Source organism: Acomys russatus, chromosome 26 (assembly GCF_903995435.1).
Source record: "Acomys russatus chromosome 26, mAcoRus1.1, whole genome shotgun sequence".
Taxonomy (NCBI): Eukaryota; Metazoa; Chordata; class Mammalia; order Rodentia; family Muridae; genus Acomys; species Acomys russatus.
The window spans coordinates 36409265-36431166 of NC_067162.1; the positions used below are offsets into that span (position 1 = coordinate 36409265).

General features: G+C 47.2%; 2 protein-coding genes across 3 annotated transcripts; both read right to left on the bottom strand.

Annotated features, from left to right (window-relative positions):
- Positions 1-276: 276 nt before the first annotated feature.
- On the bottom strand, positions 277-9985 carry Tmem170a (transmembrane protein 170A). 2 transcript variants are annotated; one of them, XM_051169141.1, is made up of 3 exons: positions 9742-9985; positions 3049-3150; positions 277-446 (listed from the first exon to the last, which is right to left on the bottom strand). In XM_051169141.1, the coding sequence occupies exons 1-3, from the start codon at positions 9878-9880 to the stop codon at positions 316-318; spliced, it is 372 nt and encodes a 123-aa protein (XP_051025098.1). In that variant the 5' UTR covers positions 9881-9985; the 3' UTR covers positions 277-315. The 2 variants fall into 2 exon arrangements, with proteins under 2 accessions (XP_051025098.1, XP_051025097.1); XM_051169140.1 differs by having other exon boundaries at positions 2980-3150; positions 9742-9983.
- A 9185-nt stretch (positions 9986-19170) lies between these two features.
- Positions 19171-20640, bottom strand: LOC127209346 (carbohydrate sulfotransferase 5-like). The gene is given in 2 exon segments (XM_051168949.1): positions 19171-19793; positions 19795-20640. Coding segments are annotated over 2 exon segments (1188 nt in total). The 5' UTR covers positions 20632-20640; the 3' UTR covers positions 19171-19442.
- Positions 20641-21902: the final 1262 nt, after the last annotated feature.

Consider the following 21902-nt stretch of genomic DNA (forward strand, 5'->3'; position numbering starts at 1 on the left):
TTGCATTTAAATTCTCACTCAAAGGATGCCACCTCGGATGCATTGTTGGCTTAGGTGAAGATATGCACGTAAACCTTCTTATGTTGCCACGAGAGAAGAAAGCCAGGGAGCTTGTTTCGGCTGAGGATGATAGTTGCCACTAGGGCCCTCAGCTGCTGGAGCTTCGAATAGTAAAAGGAAGGGCTGTAGTGTTCTGCACGGTCTCCTGCTTCCAAGTGGCTCCCATTTGAGGGATGGAGAAACCATGACACTGTCGATTCCTTTTGAGGAGTCTATGAAACGCAGGTGTGACATCACAGTGATGTCACTCATATGCTATAGCGTAGCTAAAACCCGTAAAAAAGAGACCACCAGTACACAGAACGTCTGCCCAGTGCCCAAGGTGAGGGCTTCAAAGGGGATCATCTCCTTCCCGGCTGCTCGGTAAACCCCAGCAATTGCTGCACCTGGGTCAAATTCAAGGGTGTTAAAAGAGAAAGAAATTAATTAATAAAATGAAATCTGAGATTAATGACATCACCAAATATATTATCTAAAAATACCCCTGCTGAGAGACAGACTTCTTACATGGAAATATGGAGAAAAAGTCTTGTGCTCCCTATGAGCAGCCTAATTTGCTTTATGCGGTTTGCAAGTCAGCACTTAGATCTGCAGTCCCTTAGATGGAGCATCTCATAGTTACTGAGTGATCTGAAGTGACAGTCAAGATGACAAGATAGCACTTCCCCCTCGGTCCAACATCTCCCCTCACTCCCTTGCTAATTAACCCATGCCTATCACTGAATGGCCAGCAAGCACATTCTTGGCAATGAATGACCATCTACTGGGACAGATCAGGAAGTGTTCCCGGGCCACAGGGGGCCCCAGCACCACTTGCTATCACACTGAAGATTCCAGTCAAAGAAAGAAAGAAGAAAGAGAGAAACACAGGATTTGGAGCCTTAAAGCTAGTCACATGGCACCAGGATATCGATGATGAGGAAAGAAAGGAAAATCCTACAGAGAATAAGGAAAGAACAAAACAAACCAAAACCAAAAACAAACAAACAAACAAAAACTGCCCTAAAGCCTTAAAACAGAATTGAGCAATGTGTTCAGTTACTGTGTGCCAAAGACTGTGTCAGACATCACAGCTAGTCAGGTTTCAGGGATGTGGGTGGGCAGCTTCATCCCTGCTTTATTGACAAGAGGAGACCAGTGTCAGGGGCCAGAAATTCAGTGTGGATACTGTAGCATCAAGTGACACAGTTAGAACACAGAGAACCAAGGTTACAGTGTTTCAAAAACAGGAAAGAAAGAAAGAAGTCGAAGAGACCTTTACAGTGAAAATAAAATAAGGTGACAAATTAGGAATGTTACATTCTGTTTTACAAATATATTTGGAGAGATGGTTCAGAGGTTAAGAGCACTGGCTGCTCTTCCAGAGGACTGGGGTTCAATTCCCAGCAACCACATGGCAGCTCACAACCTATAATGAGATCTGGTGCCCTCTTCTGGCATGCAGGAATACATGCAGATAAATAAATAAATATTTTTTTTAAAAATCGACACAAAAATACAACCTGTGACTATTAATATACAGTATAATTTTTATTTTCATAATGCTTCAATTTATATTTCTAGAAAATACAAGCTGGGCGTGGTGGCTCACACCTTTAATCCCAGCACTCAGGCAGCGGACGCAGGCCGATCGCTGTGAGTTCGAGGCCAGCCTGGTCTACAAAGTGAGTCCAGGACAGCCAAGGCTACACAGAGAAACCCTGTCTCGAAAAAACAAAAACAAAACAAAATGACAACAATAAAAAATAGAAAAAGAAAATACGTATTTTCTAAGTATGAATTTAAAAATGGTTTAAGCTTATTTTCATTCCTCTAATTATGTCAGTGACATGAAACAAAACAAAGCTAAAAAAAGGATGCGGGTTTAAAAATAGTTTGTGATGTCCATGTCCCTCCAGTCTCTCATCAGGAAGTGTGGGGTAGGGGAGCATGGAGGACTGAGAAACAAATCAGATACTTTCTTCCTTTAGGTGTGGTGCTAGGGTCAAGCCCAGGACTCCCAGACAGGCTAGAGCAGCTCTGCCATTCGGCTTTGCATCCACAGCCCTCAATTCTCTTTCTAGGCAAGAATTCTTATCATTAGGCTTCTTCTCCATCCCTGAAGGAACCACATGAAAGAGAGGGAGCAATTACTGAGCCATTCTGCAAAGCCCAGGTCAGGGGAAACTGGATCAGAAAGGTACCGAAGCTTCTATAGACAAATACTTCTATTTTTGTTAGTGGCCAATCTCAAAAAGCTCTGAATCTGGCTTGGGAAGGCAAAAGAGATTGACTAGGTAAGGGGCTTGAGAGGTCAAAACAAAACAAAACAAAACCCAAAAAGAAATACACTAAAAAATAAGATCCATGAGTTCGAGACCAGCCTGGTCTACAAAGGGAGTGCAGGACAACCAGGCCTACACAGAGAAACCCTGTCTCGAAAAACCAAAACAAGAAAATATATATATTTTGCCAGGCATGGTGGTGCACGCCTTTAATCCCAGCACTCAGGAGGCAGAGGCAGGCAGATCACTGTGAGTTCGAGGCCAGCCTGGTCTACAGCCAGGACTGTTACACAAAGAAACCCTGTCTCCAAAAAAAAAAAAAAAAAAAAAAAAAAAAAAAGTAAGATCCACACTTAAAAGTTAACTCTTTAAAACTCACTGTGTGTGTACATGCACATGAAAACACAAACACTCTCTCTCTCTCTCTCTCTCTCTCTCTCTCTCTCTCTCACTCTCTCTCTCTCTCCTCCCTCACCTCTCCCTCTCCTCTCTCTCTCTCTCTCTCTCCCTCCCCACCCCCCCCACCCCACCCAGTGCTAGAAACCAAACCCAGGGTGTTGTGCTTGCTACACAAGCATTCTAGCACTGAGCTAAATTCCCAGCCCCTACTGACCACATCACAAGCTTTTGACTGGTATTTTAATGTCTAACATACTTGTCAAGGTTCCAGCAGTAATTGGTCCCACGATGCCCATCAGCAGGATGCTTACAGACATGAACCTACCATATTTGTGATGTCTGAGGGTGAAGAGGGCCAGTAATCCAGCGGGGACATGAAAGAAGACAGAAGATACCAGTGCCCACAGGAACACGCCATACCACATCTCTGTAAGGGAAGAGCAAGGCAAGGCTGGAGTCGCTGGCTTCCCCAGGGAGGCACCGCCAAGGGGCCCAGTCCCAGCCGCTGTGCCCAGTATCCCCGTGCTCACCAGCATTTAATTGTTGTCTAGTGGGCTTTGCTGTTGGCATTTTTTTGTTTTGGTTTGGTTTTTGGTTGAGACAGGGTTTCTCTGTGTAGCCTTGGCTGTCCTGGACTCGATTTGTAGACCAGGTTGGCCTGGAACTCATAGCGACCCACCTGCCTCTGCCTCCCTCGTGCTGGGATTAAAGGTGTGCGCCACCACACCCGGCCTTTTGTTTTGTTTTTAAACTTGGGTGGAGAAACATTTTTTGATTAGATATATTCATTTTATTGTATGCGTCAATGTTTTGCCTGTATGTATGTGTTCATGTATATACACTATGTACACGTTTGGTGCCTATGGAAGTCAGAAGAGGGCACCGGGTCCCCTAGAACTGGGCCTACAGAGAGTTGTGAGCAACCAGTTGGGTGCTGGGAACCGAACCTGGGTCCTCTGCAGGGGCAACAAGCGCTCTTAACCTGTGAGCCACCTCTCCAGCCCCTTGTCTTTGTGTTTGTGAGACAGGGTCTCATCATGTGGCCCAGAATAACCTCATACTCAACATGTATCCGAGCCTGGCCTTGAACTCTGATCCTCCTGCCTCCCTTGTGTTGGTGTTACAAGCATCTGCCACTATGCCAGGCTTTACTAATGGTTTTTAAAGGGTTCACAAACTACCACTCGCAGGCTATCAGCTGTTTCTGTACATAAAGACATTTGGACTCATTTATAGACGCAGTAACAAAGCAGTTCCGTGAGCGGCAGGAAGGAGTCCTCCCCTTAACCTGACTGCAGCTTCCAGAACTGAGGAGACAACGGGCTGTTTAGACTGTAGCGGGTGGAATTTTGTTACAGCAGCACAGCTAAGACACCCACACACTCACCCATGCTACCTCCCCTGGAGCACAGCACCTCCACAAGGACCATTCCGAGAGCAACAACACGCAGGAACACGAAACCCACCCTCCCCCACCCCAATCCAGACTACCGCCCTCGCCGCCCCCCCCCCCCCCGGAAATATTTGTTAGCTACCTCAGTGCCCACATACAGTACTACTTAAAACACTTCAAGGGGAGCCAGGTGTAGTGGTGCACACCTGTAATCCCAGCACTCGGGAGGCAGAGACAGGCGGATAGAGACTAGGACAGCCAAAGCTACAAAAAGAAACCCTGTCTTGAGAAAACACCCAAAAAACACTTTAAAGGGGAAAAAGACTTTATCACATTAAGTTAGTTTATAAAAATACTCTCAGGCAAGATGATTATAAGATTTTAAAAGCTATAGCAAACTTAGATCTATGAAACACTTTTTTAAAAAACTAAGTGATTTCTTTTTAATCTCCTGCACCTTAATTTAACAACTGGTTAATAGCTATTTATTGACCGATGTGGAAGTTCTTTTCATTTCCTGGCTCAATACACTGTCAAAAAATGTCTGTCTGTCTTCCGGCTTGTCCCTGTTCACTGCTGTGTTTTCCTTGGCAGCCGCACTGTTGATTTTCCGCTGCTGTAACACAATCTTTTTGGCTCAAGGTTCTGTAAGCTGGGAAGTCCAAGACTGAGGAAGGGCCTTTCTTTTTGCTTTTTCCTCTGTGTGTGTGTGTGTATGTGCACACGTGCGCATGCACGTGTGCATGTGTGTGTGTGTAAGATCTCATATATACGGGCACACGTGTGGAGGTGCAGACTGCCATTGGGTGTCTTCTTTGATTGTTCTCTTCCTTATATTTCTAGGCGGAGTCTCTCGCTTGAATGCAAAGCTAGTCTGCAGAGCCAGCTTGTTCTGAGGATCCCTTCTTCGCCTCTCAGATGCCAGGATTACATGTTGGTCACCATACTCACATAGCCATTTATGTAGGTATTGGAGATCTAAACTCCGGTCCTGGTGGGGTCAAAGCCCTGAGTTCAATCCTGAGCAAGATACATGCATACACAGACACAAAGAGCTTTCGGACAATGGAAGAGCAAAGTCTCTTGGTGAGCTGCGTCCTCCAGATGATACTGAAAGGGCTTGCTCATGGCCAGCGCTCTGCCTTTTACCTTCATTACTGAGTCACCTTGGCCCCAAGATCAACTCCAGTCTGAAAGAACAGGAACGGAAGGGGTGCCTGGCAAGCAGCCAGCCATCTTTTCAGTTGGATCCACTATGACTTTTCTTAAAATGTATTTATTTATTTATTACATACACAGTTCTCTGCTTGCATGCCTACACACCAGAAGAGGGCATCAGATCTCATTATAGATGGTTGTGAGCCACCATGTGGTTGCTGGGAATTGAACTCAGGACCTCTGGAAGAGCAGCCAGTGCCCTTAACCTCTGAGCCATCTCTCCAGCCCCCACTATGACTTTTTATTTTTATTTTTTGGTTTTTCGAGACAGAGTTTCTCTGTGTAGGCTTGACTGTCCTGGACTCACTTTGTAGACCAGGCTGGCCTCGAACTCACAGCAATCTACCTGCCTCTGCCTCCCTGAGTGCTAGGATTAAAGGCGTGGGCCACTATGCCCGGCTTCTGGGAGGGTATTCTTATTCAAACCAGTACCACCAGCCAAGGCTGGCCTTGGATTCAGGACGTAGCTCAGGATGGTTGCCCTCAAATTCACAACCATTGCACCTCAACCATCCAAGTGCGTGTTTACAGGTGTGTGCCAACATACCAGGGCCTGATCACTTATGCAAAATAGCATTCCAACTGTGGACACACTCCTGGACACACTTTTACTCTGCCCCCCTATTCAAGCTCACACTCACCACCAGGTATTGTGTTTCTCCACTGGAATGACTGAGCCATATGGAAGGAGCTTTTGTTTTGTTTACCAAGGCCCTTCTAATAGATACCCAGACACAACAGGAGGACTGCAGAGATGGCTCAGCAGTTATGAGCCATTGCTACTCTTGCAGAGAACCGGAGTTCACATTCCAAAACCCATACTGGGCAACCACCTGTAGCTCCAGCTCCCAGAGAGCCAATGCACTCTTCTGTTCCCTATGGGCACCCATACACATATGCTCATGCACATAAGTAAAAATAAACCGTAGCCAGGCATGGTGGCACATGCCTTTAATCCCCACACTTGGGAGGCAGAGGCAGGCAGATCTTTGTGAGTTCGAGGCCAGCCTGGTCTACAAAGCGAGTTCAGGACAGCCAAGGCTAACACAGAGAAACCTGTCTTGTAAAACCAAAAAACCAACCAAACAAAAAATGTAAAAAAAAAGGTACACCATAATCAGTGAATAACTGACTTGCCCAAGTTGGATCCATTCTTGACTCCAGCAACAGAACAGTCAAATTATTGAGTTTGTTTACTTTGATATTAACTTGGTGAAACCTATCTTTAGAGAATGAATGCCATTCCTGATTGTTACAAATGACCACTAAAAGCCAGTCAAGGTGATAAGGGCCTCCTATAATCGCAGCACTGGGAAGGCTTGGGTTCCCTGGCAACCTAGCTACATAATGACACCTTGTCTCAAAAAAAAAAAAAAAACCAAACAAACACAAAGAGACAACGAAAGAAACTGGAGCGAGTTAGAATGAGAATTTGGCAGAATCCTAAATGGCTAAATTGCAAAAGTGGGCTTAAAAAAAAAAAATCAATTCAAAGCTTTTTAGTACAAAAAAAAAAAACCACAGAAGACTTTAGGGCAATGATCTGCGGTGAGTTGGCATAAACTACAAGTGACCTTTTCTGTGTGACCAGAACAGAAGGGCAACAAGACTCGGGAACCTGAGTGAGAGTCCTACTAAGGGGGCTTTGCTGTCTCAAACCAGGCTCCAACTTCAAGTACCCACTATAACCAGAATTCCAAGTAAAGACGAGACATCGCAGGGAGGGGTGCCTTTGCTGCTGCATTCTGATCAACTTGGGGCCCAGGGTCCTATGCACTGCACTCACCCCTGTGATTAGCATACTGGGACCTCATCCATGGTCAGCCCTCCAGCCTGGAGGCCACACTGGGTCAGATGGGCACCTGATGCAGGAATGAGTGCTGGTCAACAGTGCTCTCACAGACACAGAATACAGATTAGCACTTTCAGAAGAACCTGGAGACAGCAGGGGCTCAGCACTTAAGGGCAGTTGCTGCTTTTCCCAAGTTGAGACACTTTTACAAGTCCCTGGGCACACACATATACAAAGCAGATACAGCAAACAGACACCCACTGATTTTAAGACAGTTCTTGCCATTACTTATTTATTTTGGAAGATGAGGTTTGAGTTCCAAGTTAGTATCAAAATGAAAAACAAACAAAAAGCTGAAGGAAACACAGAAGAGTTGTTCGACGATCAAATGCAATGTGTGATTCTATTATTGTGTAGCTCTGGCTGGCCTGGAAACTGCTATGTAGACCAGGCTGACTTCCAATTCACAGACATCTGGTGTCTTTTGACTCCAGAGTACTGGGGTTAAAGTCGTGAGCCACCACACCCAGCACTGTGTGACTGTTGATTAGCTCTTGAACTTCAGCAAGGCTTTTGACCAGCTCTTTTCTCAGCAAACTAGACCATCTGCTATTTTTCTTTCTTTCTTTTTCTTTTTTGTTTTTGTTTCTGAGAGAGAGTTTCTCTGTGTAGCTTTGGCTGTCCTTACTTTGTAGATCAGGCTGGTCTCGAACTCAGCGATTCGCCTGCCTCTGCCTCCTGTGTGCTGGGATTTAAAGGCATGCACCACCACGCCTTGCCTGTTTTTCATTCTTAATAAAAGGACTTTTTCTCAGGCTGGAGAGATGGCTCAATGGTTAAGAGCACCGACTGCTCTTCCTGAGGTCCTGAGTTCAATTCCCAGCAACCATATGGTGGCTCACAACCATCTGTAATGAAATCTAATCCCCTCTTTTGGTGTGTGTGAAAACAGAGTACTCATACACATAAAATAAATAAATAAATGTTAAAAAAAAAAAAAAAAAAGGACTCACTCTCTCTTACCAAATGAAAACAAAAACAAAATGAAAAGCAACAAAGGAGGAATGGCTCTGTGGTAAAGAGTGATGGTTCTTTTTCCAGAGGACCCAAGCAACCATGTATAGCTCACAGCCACCTGTATCTCTGCCTCTGGCCTCAGTGGGCACCTGCACTCATGCCCACATATCCAAACACACTCACATATTCAAAATATTTCTTAAAAGAAGAAGGCTATTTGGTTAATTGGTGACATTTTAAAATAAGGCTTGTTTTAAATAACATCACTTTATCAGTGTTACGGAGTTAGAAGTGGTGTGATTTGGGGGCTGTGACAGGACAGGCTCCTGCTTCAGAACTTTTGAGCTGAAGAACCATAAAGTGTCATATGTGACTTCTGCAGTCCAGGGAGTTAAAAAGCAATGTGTATGCACATGTGCATCGGTGTGGCAGAGTAAGAACCAAAATAGTCACGTTTTGCATAATGCAATATCCACCAACACAAGCCACGTAACTGTGGCCACATTAAGCTAAAGGAGCCTGCGGTCTATGCTTTGCTTAACTACATCTACTATGTTCTTACAAGTGCCTAATGAGTAACGAGACCCAGGTCTTAAGCAGCACATGAATTTTACCACCAAACCTAAGCTGATTTTTTTTTGTTGTTTTTGTTTTTTTTTTGTTTCTCCAGACAGGGTTTCTCTGTGTAGCCTTGGCTGTCCTAGACTCGCTTTTGTAGATCAGGCTGGCCTCGAACTCATAGCGATCGCCTGCCTCTGCCTCCCCAGTGCTGGGATTAAAGGCGTGCGCCACCACGCCCGGCTCACCTAAACTGCTTTTAATCCTAGAAGAGTATGAACTCTAATCACTGTCAGGTGTGACACTAATAACTTTGGAACCATTCTGAGCTTCTGGACTCTCCTTGTGGACAGGATCACAGGCTAACATCCTCAGCTTCCACAATTAAACAAAACAAAACAAAAGATAATCACCTTGCCAGCTAGGACACAGGCAGGTCCCAGGTGTCCACAGAGAGGCGCCTGGCAGTCGCTGCCCAAGTGGATGAGGATCACAGGTGCCTGGCTTAAGGCTGCAGTCAGCAATCCCTTTACGGTGTCTCTGGCCCAGTTTTTCTTTGCTGGACCGTCCTAATCCGCCCCCCCCCCCTTCTCGTCTTGCCTTTAAAAATCCAAAGCAAATAACCATGGCCTCCCCTGAAAGCCTTTATTAGGGATCCCAGGGGAGGAAATTCTCCTCGCCACAACTTTCAGAACTCTGGTAGTTCTAGAGTGTAACTGTCATTTTTAAAGCCCTCCTAGCAGAAGGCGGGGAGGCTCCGGTTGGAGCAATTCAGAAGTTGTGCCTAAGTTCCTCAAATGTGGGTGGGAGAACCCGGCAACAGGTTTCAGCAAGTGATTCCTCCTTAGACAAGCTGGAGGGGAGATGGGTGTTAGGACAGTCAAGCAGATCGGCTCTCTCAGAAAGTAATATAGAAGCAATCCCTATGACAGGACAGGCGTCGTACCAAGGCACTCGGGTGCGATTCCGGGGGCTGCCCTGGCCTCGCCCCGAGCGGCCGGCGACAGGTGCGCAGTGCGCAGGCGCGGGGCGGGGCGTACCTGGGAAGGAGCAGAGCGAAGTGGAGTTGGGGCACAGGGTCCCGTTGCCCACCCGCGGCACGAGCTTCAGGCTGAGGATCTGCTGCAGGAGCCCGGCTGACCCGCCGCCGCCGCCACCGCCGCTCCCCTCGCGCTCCATCCCGCCGCCATCCACCGCTCGGAGTGCCGCGGAGCCCCACACCTCCGCAGCCACCGCGTCACCTTCGGCCGGCCCTCTTCTCCTGCCTACCCCAACGGCGCTGCTGGACTAATCGTTTTCCCTTCCAATCACAGGGCGCCGCAGTGGAGGGGGCGGAGCGACGGTTGTTCCCGCCCCCCCTTTGGCGTTGCGTTCGAAAGGAGAAAACCCTAGTGTGCTGCGCCCCTAAGTGGCCGGTCTGTCCTGCTCGGTCTGGGTGGGTGTGTTGGGCTCTGCCCTTCGCTTTAATGTCGCCTTCAATTAGTACAAGTCGGGTGAGATTGCTCAGCGGGTAGAGGGTGCTTGCCTCCAAGCATGAGGGATCTGAGTTCCATCCCTGGGGGGGGGGGGGGGGGGGGGAGAAAAGAAAAAAAAAAAAAAAAAAAAAAAAAAAAACCAACAGCATAATCAAATTTCTGTGTAGAGCAGAGGCAGGCCTGGTCTACAAAGTGAGTCCAGGACAGCGAAGGCTACACAGAGAAACCCTGTCTCAAAAAAAACAAAACAAAAAAACAAAAACAAAAACAAAAACAAAAAAACAGAAAGAAAAAGGAAGGAAGAAAAGAAAAAAAGAAACTGTGCTCTGAAAGCATAAGAGTGCGGGATATGACTACAGCACATACTTGCGATCCCAGATCTAGGAAGAGACATAGGAAGACTGAAGATTACTGTAGGTGCAATGTCAGTGTGCGCTACATAGACTCTGTCTCAGGTTGGGGAGAGGCTGGAGAGGTGATTTAGTGATTAACAGTGCTTCTCTGTGAGTTCGAGGCCAACCTGGTCTACATAGCAAGTTTAGGACAGCCACAGCTACACAGAGAAACCCCAGAAAAACAAAACAATTACAAAACAAAAAATAAAATAAATGTGTTAAAAGCCAATATTTACTAGCATTGTCTTTTCAGTGTGTTGTGAAGATGACCAGGGTCCGTTTCAAGTGGAAGAAACTGTTATTTGGAGTTATAGAACAGTCGATTGTGCACCACATCAGGAAAAACTATTTTGAATTTAGATTTCTATCACCAAACTATGAATTGGAAGCTTGTTTTTGAGATTAACTTTTTTTTTTAGGTTTTTCAAGACAGGGTTTCTCAGCGTAGCCTTGGCTGTCCTGGACTAACTTTGTAGGCCAGGCTGGCCTCAAACTCACAGTGATCCAACTGCCTCTGCCTCCACAGTGCTGGGATTAAAGGTGTGTGCCACCACTGCTTGGCTGAGATTAACTTATTTTTATTTGTGTATATATGTGTCAGTCTAAGTGAGTATGTCACTTGTGTGCAGGTGTCAGATGCCCTGAAGTCAGAATTAAAACACAGTGTGGTGCCTGACTTAGATGCTTGGGACTGAACTGGGGTCCTACGGAAGACCAACAAATGCTCTTAACTGCCAGGCCATTCCTTCAGTCCCTGAACTGAGAGAGTCAAAGAAAGATATTAGATCTGAAGGACTCAGAAAATGTGTATTTCTCACACCTTTTCTAAAGAACTAGAGCAAAGGAAAAGAGCATCAAGCCAGGAAGAGAGAGGAACAAATGCAAGAAATGGGGGGGGGGGGAATTAACCACAATGTCATTACATTCTCTGTGTGAAAGTCCCAGCAGCAGCGCTCAGGAAGGCAGAGGCAGGCAGATCGGTTGTGAGCTCCAGACCAGCCTGGTCTACAAAGTGAATCCCAGACAGCCAAGGCTACACGGAGAAACTCTGTCTTGAAAAGCCAGGGGGGGGGGTGGGGGGGACAAAATTACTTTCAATCGTATCAACAAAACGATTACTACAAAACAGTGGCTGAGAAAAGAAGGAAGGGAAAGAGAAGGAAAAGGGGGTCTGTTGAAGGCGACTGTGGGTACTCTCCCCTAAAGTCACAGCGGACTCAAGAGCCTGAGACCGGGAGGCCAGACAAGAGTTTTAGGCTAGCCTGGGCTCCATAGTGAGCTCCAGGCTAATCTGGTCTACAGAGTGAGTCACTATCTCAAGTTAAATAAGGTAAAGTGATGGGACAGTGAAATGGCTCAGTGGGTAAAGTCACTTGCCACACAAGCCTGATCAGCTGAGTTTGGGCTCCAGAACCCATGTAAAGGTGAAACTCCACAGTTGTCCTCTGACAATATGTGCCAACATACACACATACACAGTAATAACGTTGGATTTTTTTTTTTAATGTATATGAATGTTTTGCCTGTCTGTATGTCTGCAAACCATGTGTGCCTGATGCTCATGGAGACCAGATCCCTTGGAACTAGAGTTACAGACAGCTGTGATCCTCCATGTGGGTGGTGGGTAGCAAATTCATTTCCCCTGGAAAAGCAGATTGTGCTTTTGAGTTATCTCTCCATCCCACAAATAAAGTTGGAAGAGAGAGAGGGGCAGGGGAGGAAGGGAGGAATAAACAAACCACCAGGAAAAAGTGGTCCTTAAAGCTAAATCAAAAGCCGGGTGTGGTGGCGCACACCTGTAATCCCAGCACTTGGGAAGCAGAGGCAGGTGAATCACTGTGAGTTCAAGGCCAGCCTGGTCAACAAAGGAAGTTTCAGGACAGGCAAGGCTTCACAGAGAAACCCTGTCTGGAAAACACAAACAAAAGCTTAATCAAGCTGGGCGTGGTGGCCTTTAATCTCAGTATTCGCTGTGAGTTCGAGGCCAGCCTGGTCTACAAAGGAGTCCAGGACAGCCAAGACTACACAGAGAGACCCTGTCTCGAAAAACCAAAAAGAAAGAAAGAAAGAAAGAGCCTGTTGTGGTAACACATGCTCGTAGGATATGTTGAAGAAACAGAGGCAGGAGGATCATGAGTTGGATGCCAGTCTATGCTACACATTTTGTGGGGTACAGTGGTACATGCCTTTAATCCCAACACTTGAGAGACCAAGGAGGTTATTTTGTAAGGACCAAAGTCCCCTTTGAAAAAGAAACCCCATTTTGGATTAAACCTAGCCAAGGGCTGAATCCAGATCCCATAAAAGCTACAAACTAGTCTAAACAGAAAAATATTCCCTAGCAACACAATCAGCTCAGCTTGGGAAAGTCCAAATATACTCTCTGCTGGTCAAGCTGGCCGGCAGGTGGTCCAGCACATAGCAACAACCAATTAGGAGAAGCCAGGCCAAAGTTCCTAACGCCTCCATGACTGCTTCCACCAGTCTTTTCTATAGGTCAACTTGTCCCTACACCTCTTACCCAACCACAAAATGTCAAGGTTTGGAACTCTCTGCTTGCAGCTTTTCTGCCCAAATGTCATCCAATCATATACTGTAAAACCCATTTCTTTGTCTAAAACCTATCAAAACCCCTCTCAATTGAGACTCGAGGCCACTTCCTTGCATCTGCTGTGTCACTGCATGGGAGGGGTGGCCCGGGTTCAAAGCTGCAGGAAAGACTTCCCTTCCCATCACATTTGGACTCGGCTCTTGGGTGGTCTGTTCTGGGAGTCTCAAATTTTGGGCATAACAATATGTCTGTGAAATCAAAGCTAACTTGATCTACATGGTGAGTTCCAAGACAGCCAGGGATATTTAGTGAGACCCTGTAGTTTTAAGAAAGAAAAAAAGAAAGAAAGAAAGAAAGAAAAAATTTGTTAGGACCTGGAGGTGGCAGTGCACACCTTTAATTTCAGCAGAAGATCTTTGAGTTCCAGGACAGTCTAGTCTACTGAATTAGTTCCAGGATAGCCAAGGCTTCACAGAAAAACCTTGTCTGGAAAGAAGAATTTTTTGTTGTTGTTTTTGTTTCTTTCTCAAGAAAATAGTCCTGCTAATCCACTTTAGTGGAATAGATGTGTGGGGCCAGGAAAATCCCACTTCAAGCTGAATGTAATGAACAGATCAGTCAGTAGAGGGCAGTGTGACAAAGTGCCTGAACTGTTACGGTAACCCTGTCTCTCCCTTCATTTTGGCCAGGAGTATGATTCTGTATAATTGTGACCTGCTGGTGGAAAATACTAACCCAGAAACTCCTGGAAGCAAGCGTGAAGGCACGTTCATAATCTTGAGCAGGATAAAGACTTCAGAGGAAAACACAAAAACCAGGAGCCCTAAGGAAAGGATTCGCATGCAACAGTGTAATTAGGTGGTACTAGCGGAATATGAACACAATGGTTTGACTTCATATATAAAAATGTGTAACTGCAGGTTTTTCCACCTGTGCCCCAGTTCCAGAAATAACTACTCAGACTTTATTATTTTTTAATTAATGCCTAGGTTATAAGCTTTGGCTCAGTCCCTGACTAGCTCATAACTTATTTTTACCTGTTTAGCTGTTTTATGTGTGCCACGTGGCTGGTTAGCTCGCCTTCCGTTCCATTATTCGTTCATCTTCTTCAGAGTCTGGAGCGAATCTCGTAACTCTGGCTCAAGCCGGGCTTCATCTCTCTCTACCGGAACTCCCACCTCCTATTTCCTGCCTCAGCTAATAGGCCAATCAGGTTTTTTTTGTTTTGTTTTTTGTTTTTAAAGAGGTGACGCTTCCTTACAGTACACAAGAGATTTCTCTCTACACGAATGTACAAACCACTCAAGTTTTGTTGTTGTTGTTGTTTTATTTGTTTGCTTGCTTCTTTTGTTTTCGAGACAGTTCTTCTGTGTAGCCTTGGCTGCTCTGGAACTCACTCTGTAGACCAGGCTGGCCTCAAACTCATAGAAATCCACCTGTCTCTGCCTCTCAAGTGCTGGGATTAAAGGCATGCGCCACCTCACCCAGCCATGAAATAAAAATTTTAAAAATAGTTCTTTACCCATGAAGCCCACATTGCTGGCCCTACAATTATATTTTTTTGTGGGGCAATGTGGGTAGGGGTACTGGTAAGAGATCCCAGGACCCTGTACAGGCTGTGCAGGTGTTCTAATCACTACGCAACACCCCAATTCTAACTATTCTTCTCTCTCTCTCTCTCTCTCTCTCTCTCTCTCTCTTTCTCTCTCTCTCTTTCTCTCTCTCTCTCTCTCTCTCTCTCTCTCTCTCTCTCTCTCTCTCTCTCTCTCTCTCTCTCTCTCTCTCTCTCTCTCTCTCTCCAGGGTTCTCTGTGTAGCCTTGGCTGTCCTGGACTAACTTTGTAGACCAGGCTGGCCTCGAACTCACAGAGATCTAACTATTCTTTTTAAACATGCTAGCTATTGTTGTAAGACAGGGCTTTGAGTTGTTCTTTTTGTTTTGTTTTTCGAGGCAGGGCTTTTCTGTGTAGCCTTGGCTGTTCTGAACTTGCTTTGTAGACCAGGCTTAGCTTCAAACTCACAGCAATCCAACTGCCTTTGCATCCCAAGTGCTGGGATTAAAGGTGTGCGCCACCACTGCCTAGCAACAAACTTTTTTTTTGTTTATTTGCTAGTCAGGTCTTGCTAGTAGCCGGCTAGATTGCTATCCAGGCTGGTGTCAGACTTGAAACAGCTTCTATCTCAGCCTCCCAAGTGCAGCGATGACAGGCAGGCAGGCACTGCCACACCCAGCTTGGTCTATCTTTTTACTACAGAGTTCCAGTTGAAAACCTCTGATACCTTCTCTACAAGGTCTAGCCTAGGAACTGGTGTGCTGGCCCTTATACTATACTATACCAGCCAAAGCAAGCCAAAGAGATCCGACTGCCTCTGCCTCTCAGAGTGCTGGGATAATAGCCGTGCGTCACCACACCCGGCTCCAGCTCGTTATTTTTATCTGCAGTGACCAGCACAAAGCAGGAAGGCAGGTTGGGGAGGAATATGCAGGCAGGGAAGGGGTCTAGCAGAGGGACTGCTGCTGCCCACCATACTGCCATTTTGATTTTCGAGACATTTGCAGACAAGTGCTTGGGTGACTCTCTTAACTTCAACAGTCCACATCATAGTCAAGGCCAAGTGATAGTGCTTTCTAAGCCTGTGGCGAGGTCCTTTGCACTGGCCTACTCTAATCCCTAGCGTGGTTCACTTGCTGGAACCCTTAAAGACAATGCTGTGGTTTGAATCCCGGCTCATAAGCTGTGTGGGCCAAGTGTTTCTGCTGCGGACTCCCAACTCCGTAGGTCACAGTCCTGGGTATAGTGGCATGCACCCCTAACCCCAGAGCTCAGGAAGTGAAGGGCGGGAGGGCTGAGCACTTGAGGCCAGCTCAGACAACCTAGTGAGCCATCAGAGAAGAAAAGCACTCAAGCAAAAATAAATCCTAACTTCCAAGGTGGTGGCATTAGGATGTGGACTGTGAAAGGCTGAAGCCTTCCCAGTGCAATGGGTCCCCTCACCGAGCAAGCCGGAGGCTGGGTATGGTGGTGCAGGCTTGTAATATCATCACTGAGGAGGTAGAGGCAGGTGGACTTCTGTGAGTTCCAGGACAGCCAGGGCTACACAGAGAAACCCTGTCTCAAAAAAAAAAAAAAAAAAGCCAATTAATAATCATAATCATATCAGCACTTGGGAGGCACAGGCAGGAAGACTGCCACAAGCCTGAGGCCAACTTAGCTATAGGAAATTCCAGGCCATCTTGGGGCATTTTTCTAATACAAAACAAGCCCTGATCTCAATAGACATCAGAGAGCTGCCCTGTCTCTTCCCACAGAACTACAACTACTATCTTTATGGAAGCGGTATTCTTCTTTTTTTTTCTTTTTTCTTTTTGGAGGGTGAGGGTGGGGATGCTCTGAGTGTGTCTTTTATTTATTTAAGATTTATTTTACTTTTAAAAAAGATTTATTTTATGGCTATGAGTGCTCTATCTATCTGCATGTACACCTGCATGCCAGGAGAGGGCACCAGATCCCATTATAGATGGTTGTGAGCCACAATGTGGTTGCTGGGAATTGAACTCCGTACCTCTGGAAGAGCAGACAGTGCTTTTAACCACCGAGCCATCTCTCTAGCCCTACTTTAAATTATGTGTATATGCACGAGTGTGGATGTTCAGGGAGGCCCTGTTGCTGGAGTTACAGGAGTTTGTGAGCCACCTGGCATGAGTGCCGGAATTCAACTCTGGTCCTTTGGAAGAGCAGCACTTGCCCCTAACCACTGAGCCACCTCTCCAGGCTCCCTTGTCTGTTGTTTATAAGTCACACAATCTGTGCTGAAGGATCTTCATGGTCAACTTGACTGAACTGAGAATTACCTAAGGGATTAGTTAAGCACACCTCTGGGTGTGTCTGTGAGGGCTTTATCTGAGACCATTAGACCATGAAGGCTCAGACTTAATAAACGAACAGCTTGAAAGGCTTCCAACATGATGCATTTACTGGAAGGTGGTCAGAATTAGGAGCTAGCTGGAAGAAGCCCACAGGATCCATGGGGCTGGGTCTCGGTCTGGTCCACGAGTATCCCCCTTTTACTTGTTTCCTGCCCATCATCCTGTGGCTTGCTCTGTTCCAGCGTGGCCTTTCCGTCACAATGAAATGACACTGCTGCGACTCTGAGCCATCTCTGCAGACAGTCTAAGGCATTTTGTTACATTTGCCTAAGTAGATGAGGGTCACTTTTTGTTGTTGTTGTTTTTTTTGTTTTTGTTTTTCGAGACAGAGTTTCTCCGTGTGGCGTTGGCCATCCTGGACTCACCTTGTAGACCAGGCTGGCCTCAAACTCACAGTGATCCGCCTGCCTCTGCCTCCTGAGTGCAGGGATTAAAGGCATTCACCACCATGCCCCACCTAAATGCTTTCTTTTACAAGTTGCCCTGGCCGTGTTGTCTTACCATGCTCAAAGTAACTAAGACATGAGTGTATGTACACACACACACACACACACACACACACACACACACACACACACATACTTATTCCAGGTCATTCTTAGACACATAGTGAGTATGAAGAAAGCCTGAGCCACATGTCTTTTCCTGCCCTCTCCCAAAAGAAAGCCTAACGTTTTCGGATCATTTCTCCTACCCTTTGTCCTGAATTCCACCACCTGTTGAAGGCCACACCTATGCTGAGAATCAGGAACCAGTAACCGTAAGGATGACAATCTCCTGGATCAGTGTGTGGCCACCCCCCATTGTGATTTGCAGTGCTTACTGTGGACTCAAATTCACTTCCTTGTCCTCCCCTGAGGAAGGAAACCTGCTCTTCCTTTAAACATTTACTGTACACTTGCTGGCTCTTGTTTTCTGAGTTTGGGACTAAGCTTTGTGCATGCCCAGCATCCCTTGAATGAGCCGTTCGATGTCCAGGCTGGGTGTGGTTTACAGGAAGTGTTCTTACTCTTCCTGGAAGGACCAAAGCAAGGCAGAACCACCCCCTGGTCACCCCTTAAGCCATTTATTCTTCTAAGCTCCTGCCAAGTCTTGAGTTCCAGATACCTCACGGCCTGCCCCCTCTTGCCTCCCAGACACCACTGGCTATGCTTGCCTTGGTGGCCAGACCTCCTGGCTCTCTCCCTCCTCTTCTCTGCTTCCTTCTAGGCCCCTCTAGGATTTTGCTCTGGATTCTTTGCTCTGGATCCAGAATTTTACCATTTCCTGTTTCCCCTAGTTGTATGTCTAAGGGACAAATATATCTAGGCATTATTGCTGATAGGAGACAGATCTACACAAACCTGAATCATCCCCTCTGAGCCATGGTTGTCCCAGAGCAAAGAGCAAATCCATCTCTTTCCTTCGTCCTCCTTCTTTTTTTTCCTTCTATTTTTTATTTTTGTTTGTTTGTTTTGTTTGTTATGTTTTTTGAGACAGGGTTTCTCTGTGTAGCCCTGACTGTCCTGGACTCACTTTGTAGATCAGGATGGCCTCGAACTCACAGAGCTCCTCCTTCCTCTGCCTCCCCAGTGCTAGGATTACAGGCGTGGGCCACTGCCCCTGGCTTTCTTTCATCCTTCCTAAGATGTGACCATGGACAAGGCCTGTTACTTTTTTAGATGCTTTCAAACATTGCAGGCTCTAATCAAGATCACACAGCTTTTTTTTTTTTTTTTTTTTTTTTTATGATGTTTATTTCCATAATTAGGAACTTTCATCTCAGGACAAATCAAAGATTCATTAAAAATTCATCTTCCTCAGGCATGGGGGTGTATGCCTGGGCTCCCTGCTAGGTCAGGCAGAGTTATCTAAAGGGAAACCACAGAGGCATCCTCTCTGTCCTCCTTGGCCATGCACACATCTCTGATGGACTGTGAGACTGGGGCACGGGAGCGGGGTGTGTGTGTGTGTGCAGGGAGGGATGGGGGGAGGGGTTCAACAGAGGTCAGGGTGAGCCAATGAGAAGCTGGTGCACAAAATGTAGGAGCCAGCCCACAGCAGTGCCCTTCCACTCCCGACCAGGCCTTGGACACCTACTATTGCATTACGGGGAAAGAAAGTGCTTGCTTTCGTTAAGTGTCTGGCTGCCTCTGGGACCAAGTGGACGCGGGCAGGGGTTTCATTTGCCCATAAGACAGTACTTGATGGAGGAAACCGAATCCTAAAGGACTCATAGGAAAATCATAATCTGAGGAGAAAGAAACGTGGAATTTAGACTCAACCTTTTCCTAGTACAGGGCAAGGCGGCTTAGTCCCAGCCGCTGTTAGCAGACTTGATTTGGGGTTCTCCAAGCCCTTTATCATATTCTGCTAGACCCTAATGTCAGAGCTGGGACTCCCCACTAAAACTCTTAAGATTCCTGCTGCGTATTGGTGGACGAAGCCCACTTGAAACTGTCCATGCCTCTTGGTTGCAGAAGGTCCACGGAAAGGTCCCGCTGCTCAAGCTCAGAGTGCACAGGCCGGTAACCCAGCAGCTGCAGTGCTCCAGCGCACAACTCCTGGACCCGCTGAATCTTGGCAAAGGGCAGCGTGAGGCGCCATGCCTGGGACACACTGAGCGCATCTCTGGATGTTGTCTTGAAGGCTTCACGGCGGGAGCCTGACCCAGAGCCGTGTGTGATATTGTGGATCCAAGTCTGGAGCTGCGGCGTAAGGCTCAGGCCGGTGAAGGCATAGAGTTCACGGATCTCATTGAGCGGGGTCCCGAGCTAGATCCTCATAGCGCACCAGGCGGTAGCGATCTTGCAGGAAGGGTGGCGGCTTGCGCAATGCGGCCTCTGCGATGCGCACGTGGCTCCGGCACACCTCACTTACCACGCGCAGCCTGGGGTCCGCCTCCACCCACGTGCCGTTGGTACCCAGGAGGATGCCATTGTCCCGCGCTAGCGCCTTGGCTGTCTGCTCCCTGGAGCGCAGCACGGCCCTCGGGTCTCGCACTAGGTGCACGATGCGCAGGTTGAGCGCTGGGTCTCTGAGCAGGGGGTAGAGCACCTGCAGGTTAAAGAAGCGCACCTCCTTAAGCACTACATGGCTGTAGGAGCTGCAGGCTTCCTGGGCCAGGCTGAAGGGCTGCGTTGCGCACAGAGGCTTGCACACCTCCTCGCTGCTGATGTTGCCGGGAGCGAAGGCGTTGCAGACAGGAGGTGAGCACAACGCCCGGCTCACCGCCCACTGGAAGAGATCTGAGATGTTGCGGCGCCAAGGCAGGTAGGCATCAAACACGTCCATGTCACAGAGGAACACTGAACGGACCAGGTCACGCACGGCCATGTGGAGCGCAGGGGCACTACTCTGAGACAGGGCATTCCACACATGCCAAGCTGGCTCCATCAGGTAGAAGACATCTGGATGTTGGCTGAAAAGCTGGCCCACGAAAGACGAGCCCGAGCGCCACGAGGACAGCACCAGCACGTGCACATGCTCCCCACGGCCCACTGTAGACGATGGCAGCTGACGTGAGACCAGGAAGACCAGGATGCAGGTCTGTGCTATCAGGAGTGGGAGCACTACAGTGCTGGAGAAGCGGGGCAGCCGCATGCCTCTGGCTAGAGCCTATAAAAAGGAAGGGGCGGGGTTAGGTACTGTGGCCTGAACTCGCATCGTGGGCCCACCTTCTGCTCAGTGCTAGCAGCATTCTATATGTATCTGTAGAAAGACCCGACACTTCTTCTGCCTCCACCTCCTGAGTGTCGGGATTACAGCCTTGTGTAAGCCTCTATGTCCAACGGGTTCTTCACTCCTGTACAGCCTGCCTTTTGCTTAAGAATCCCTCTTACGTCGTGAGTGGTGGTGAACGCCTGTAATCCCAGCACTAGGGAGGCAGAGGCAGGCGGATCACTGTGAGTTCGAGGCCAGCCTGGTCTATAAAGTGACTCCAGGAGAGCCAAGGCTACACAGAGAAACCTTGTCTCAAAAAACGAAAAACAAACAAACAAAAAACAAAAAAAGAAAAACAACAAACAAAAGAATCCCTCTTATGGTAGCTGGGCACAGTGATGCACACCTGTAATCCCAGCAGAAGCAGGCAGATAATAAATCCAAGACCAGTGTGGTCTACACAGCGAGTCCAGGACAGCCAAGGCTACACAGAGAAACCCTATCTCGAAAAACCAAGGGGGGGGGGGGAAATCCTTCTTATGGCGTCACTTTTACGTGATTGACCAAGGCTAAGCCACCACGTTTTTCAGTCTCTTCCTGCTCTGTGATCTTAGGACCAGGCAAATCTCTCTGTGTCTCTATTTATCCACCTATTAAAAGGGGGCATAATATAGGCATCTGGCCTCCAGGGTGGTGGGGGATGACTGTAAGAAGCATACGGGGAGGGCTGGAGAGATGGCTCAGAGGATAAGAGCACTGGCTGTTCTTCCGAAGTTCCTGAGTTCAATTCCCAGCAACCACATGGTGGCTTACAACCATCTATAATGAGATCGAGTGTGCAGGCAGAACACTGTATACATAATAAAGAAATACGTCTTTAAGAAATGTTAAAATATAAAGAAGCATAGGGGAAGGAGAGTGTATTAACTACCACAGTTGAAGACTGGAACTTTCTGTAGTGTGGTGTGCTTCCATGTTGTATGATTTTTTTGTCCTTTTGCTCTTGTTGTTTGAGACAGCATTTCTCTGTGTTAGCCTTGGCTATCCTGGATTCACTTTGTAGACCAGGCTGGTCCCAAACTCATAGAGATCTACCTGTCTCTGTGTCCTGAGTGCTGGGATTACAGGTGTGTGCCACCATGCCCAATTTTTTTGTTATTAAAACAAAGAGGGCAGTGGGACGTGGTGGCGCACACCTTTAATCCCAGCAC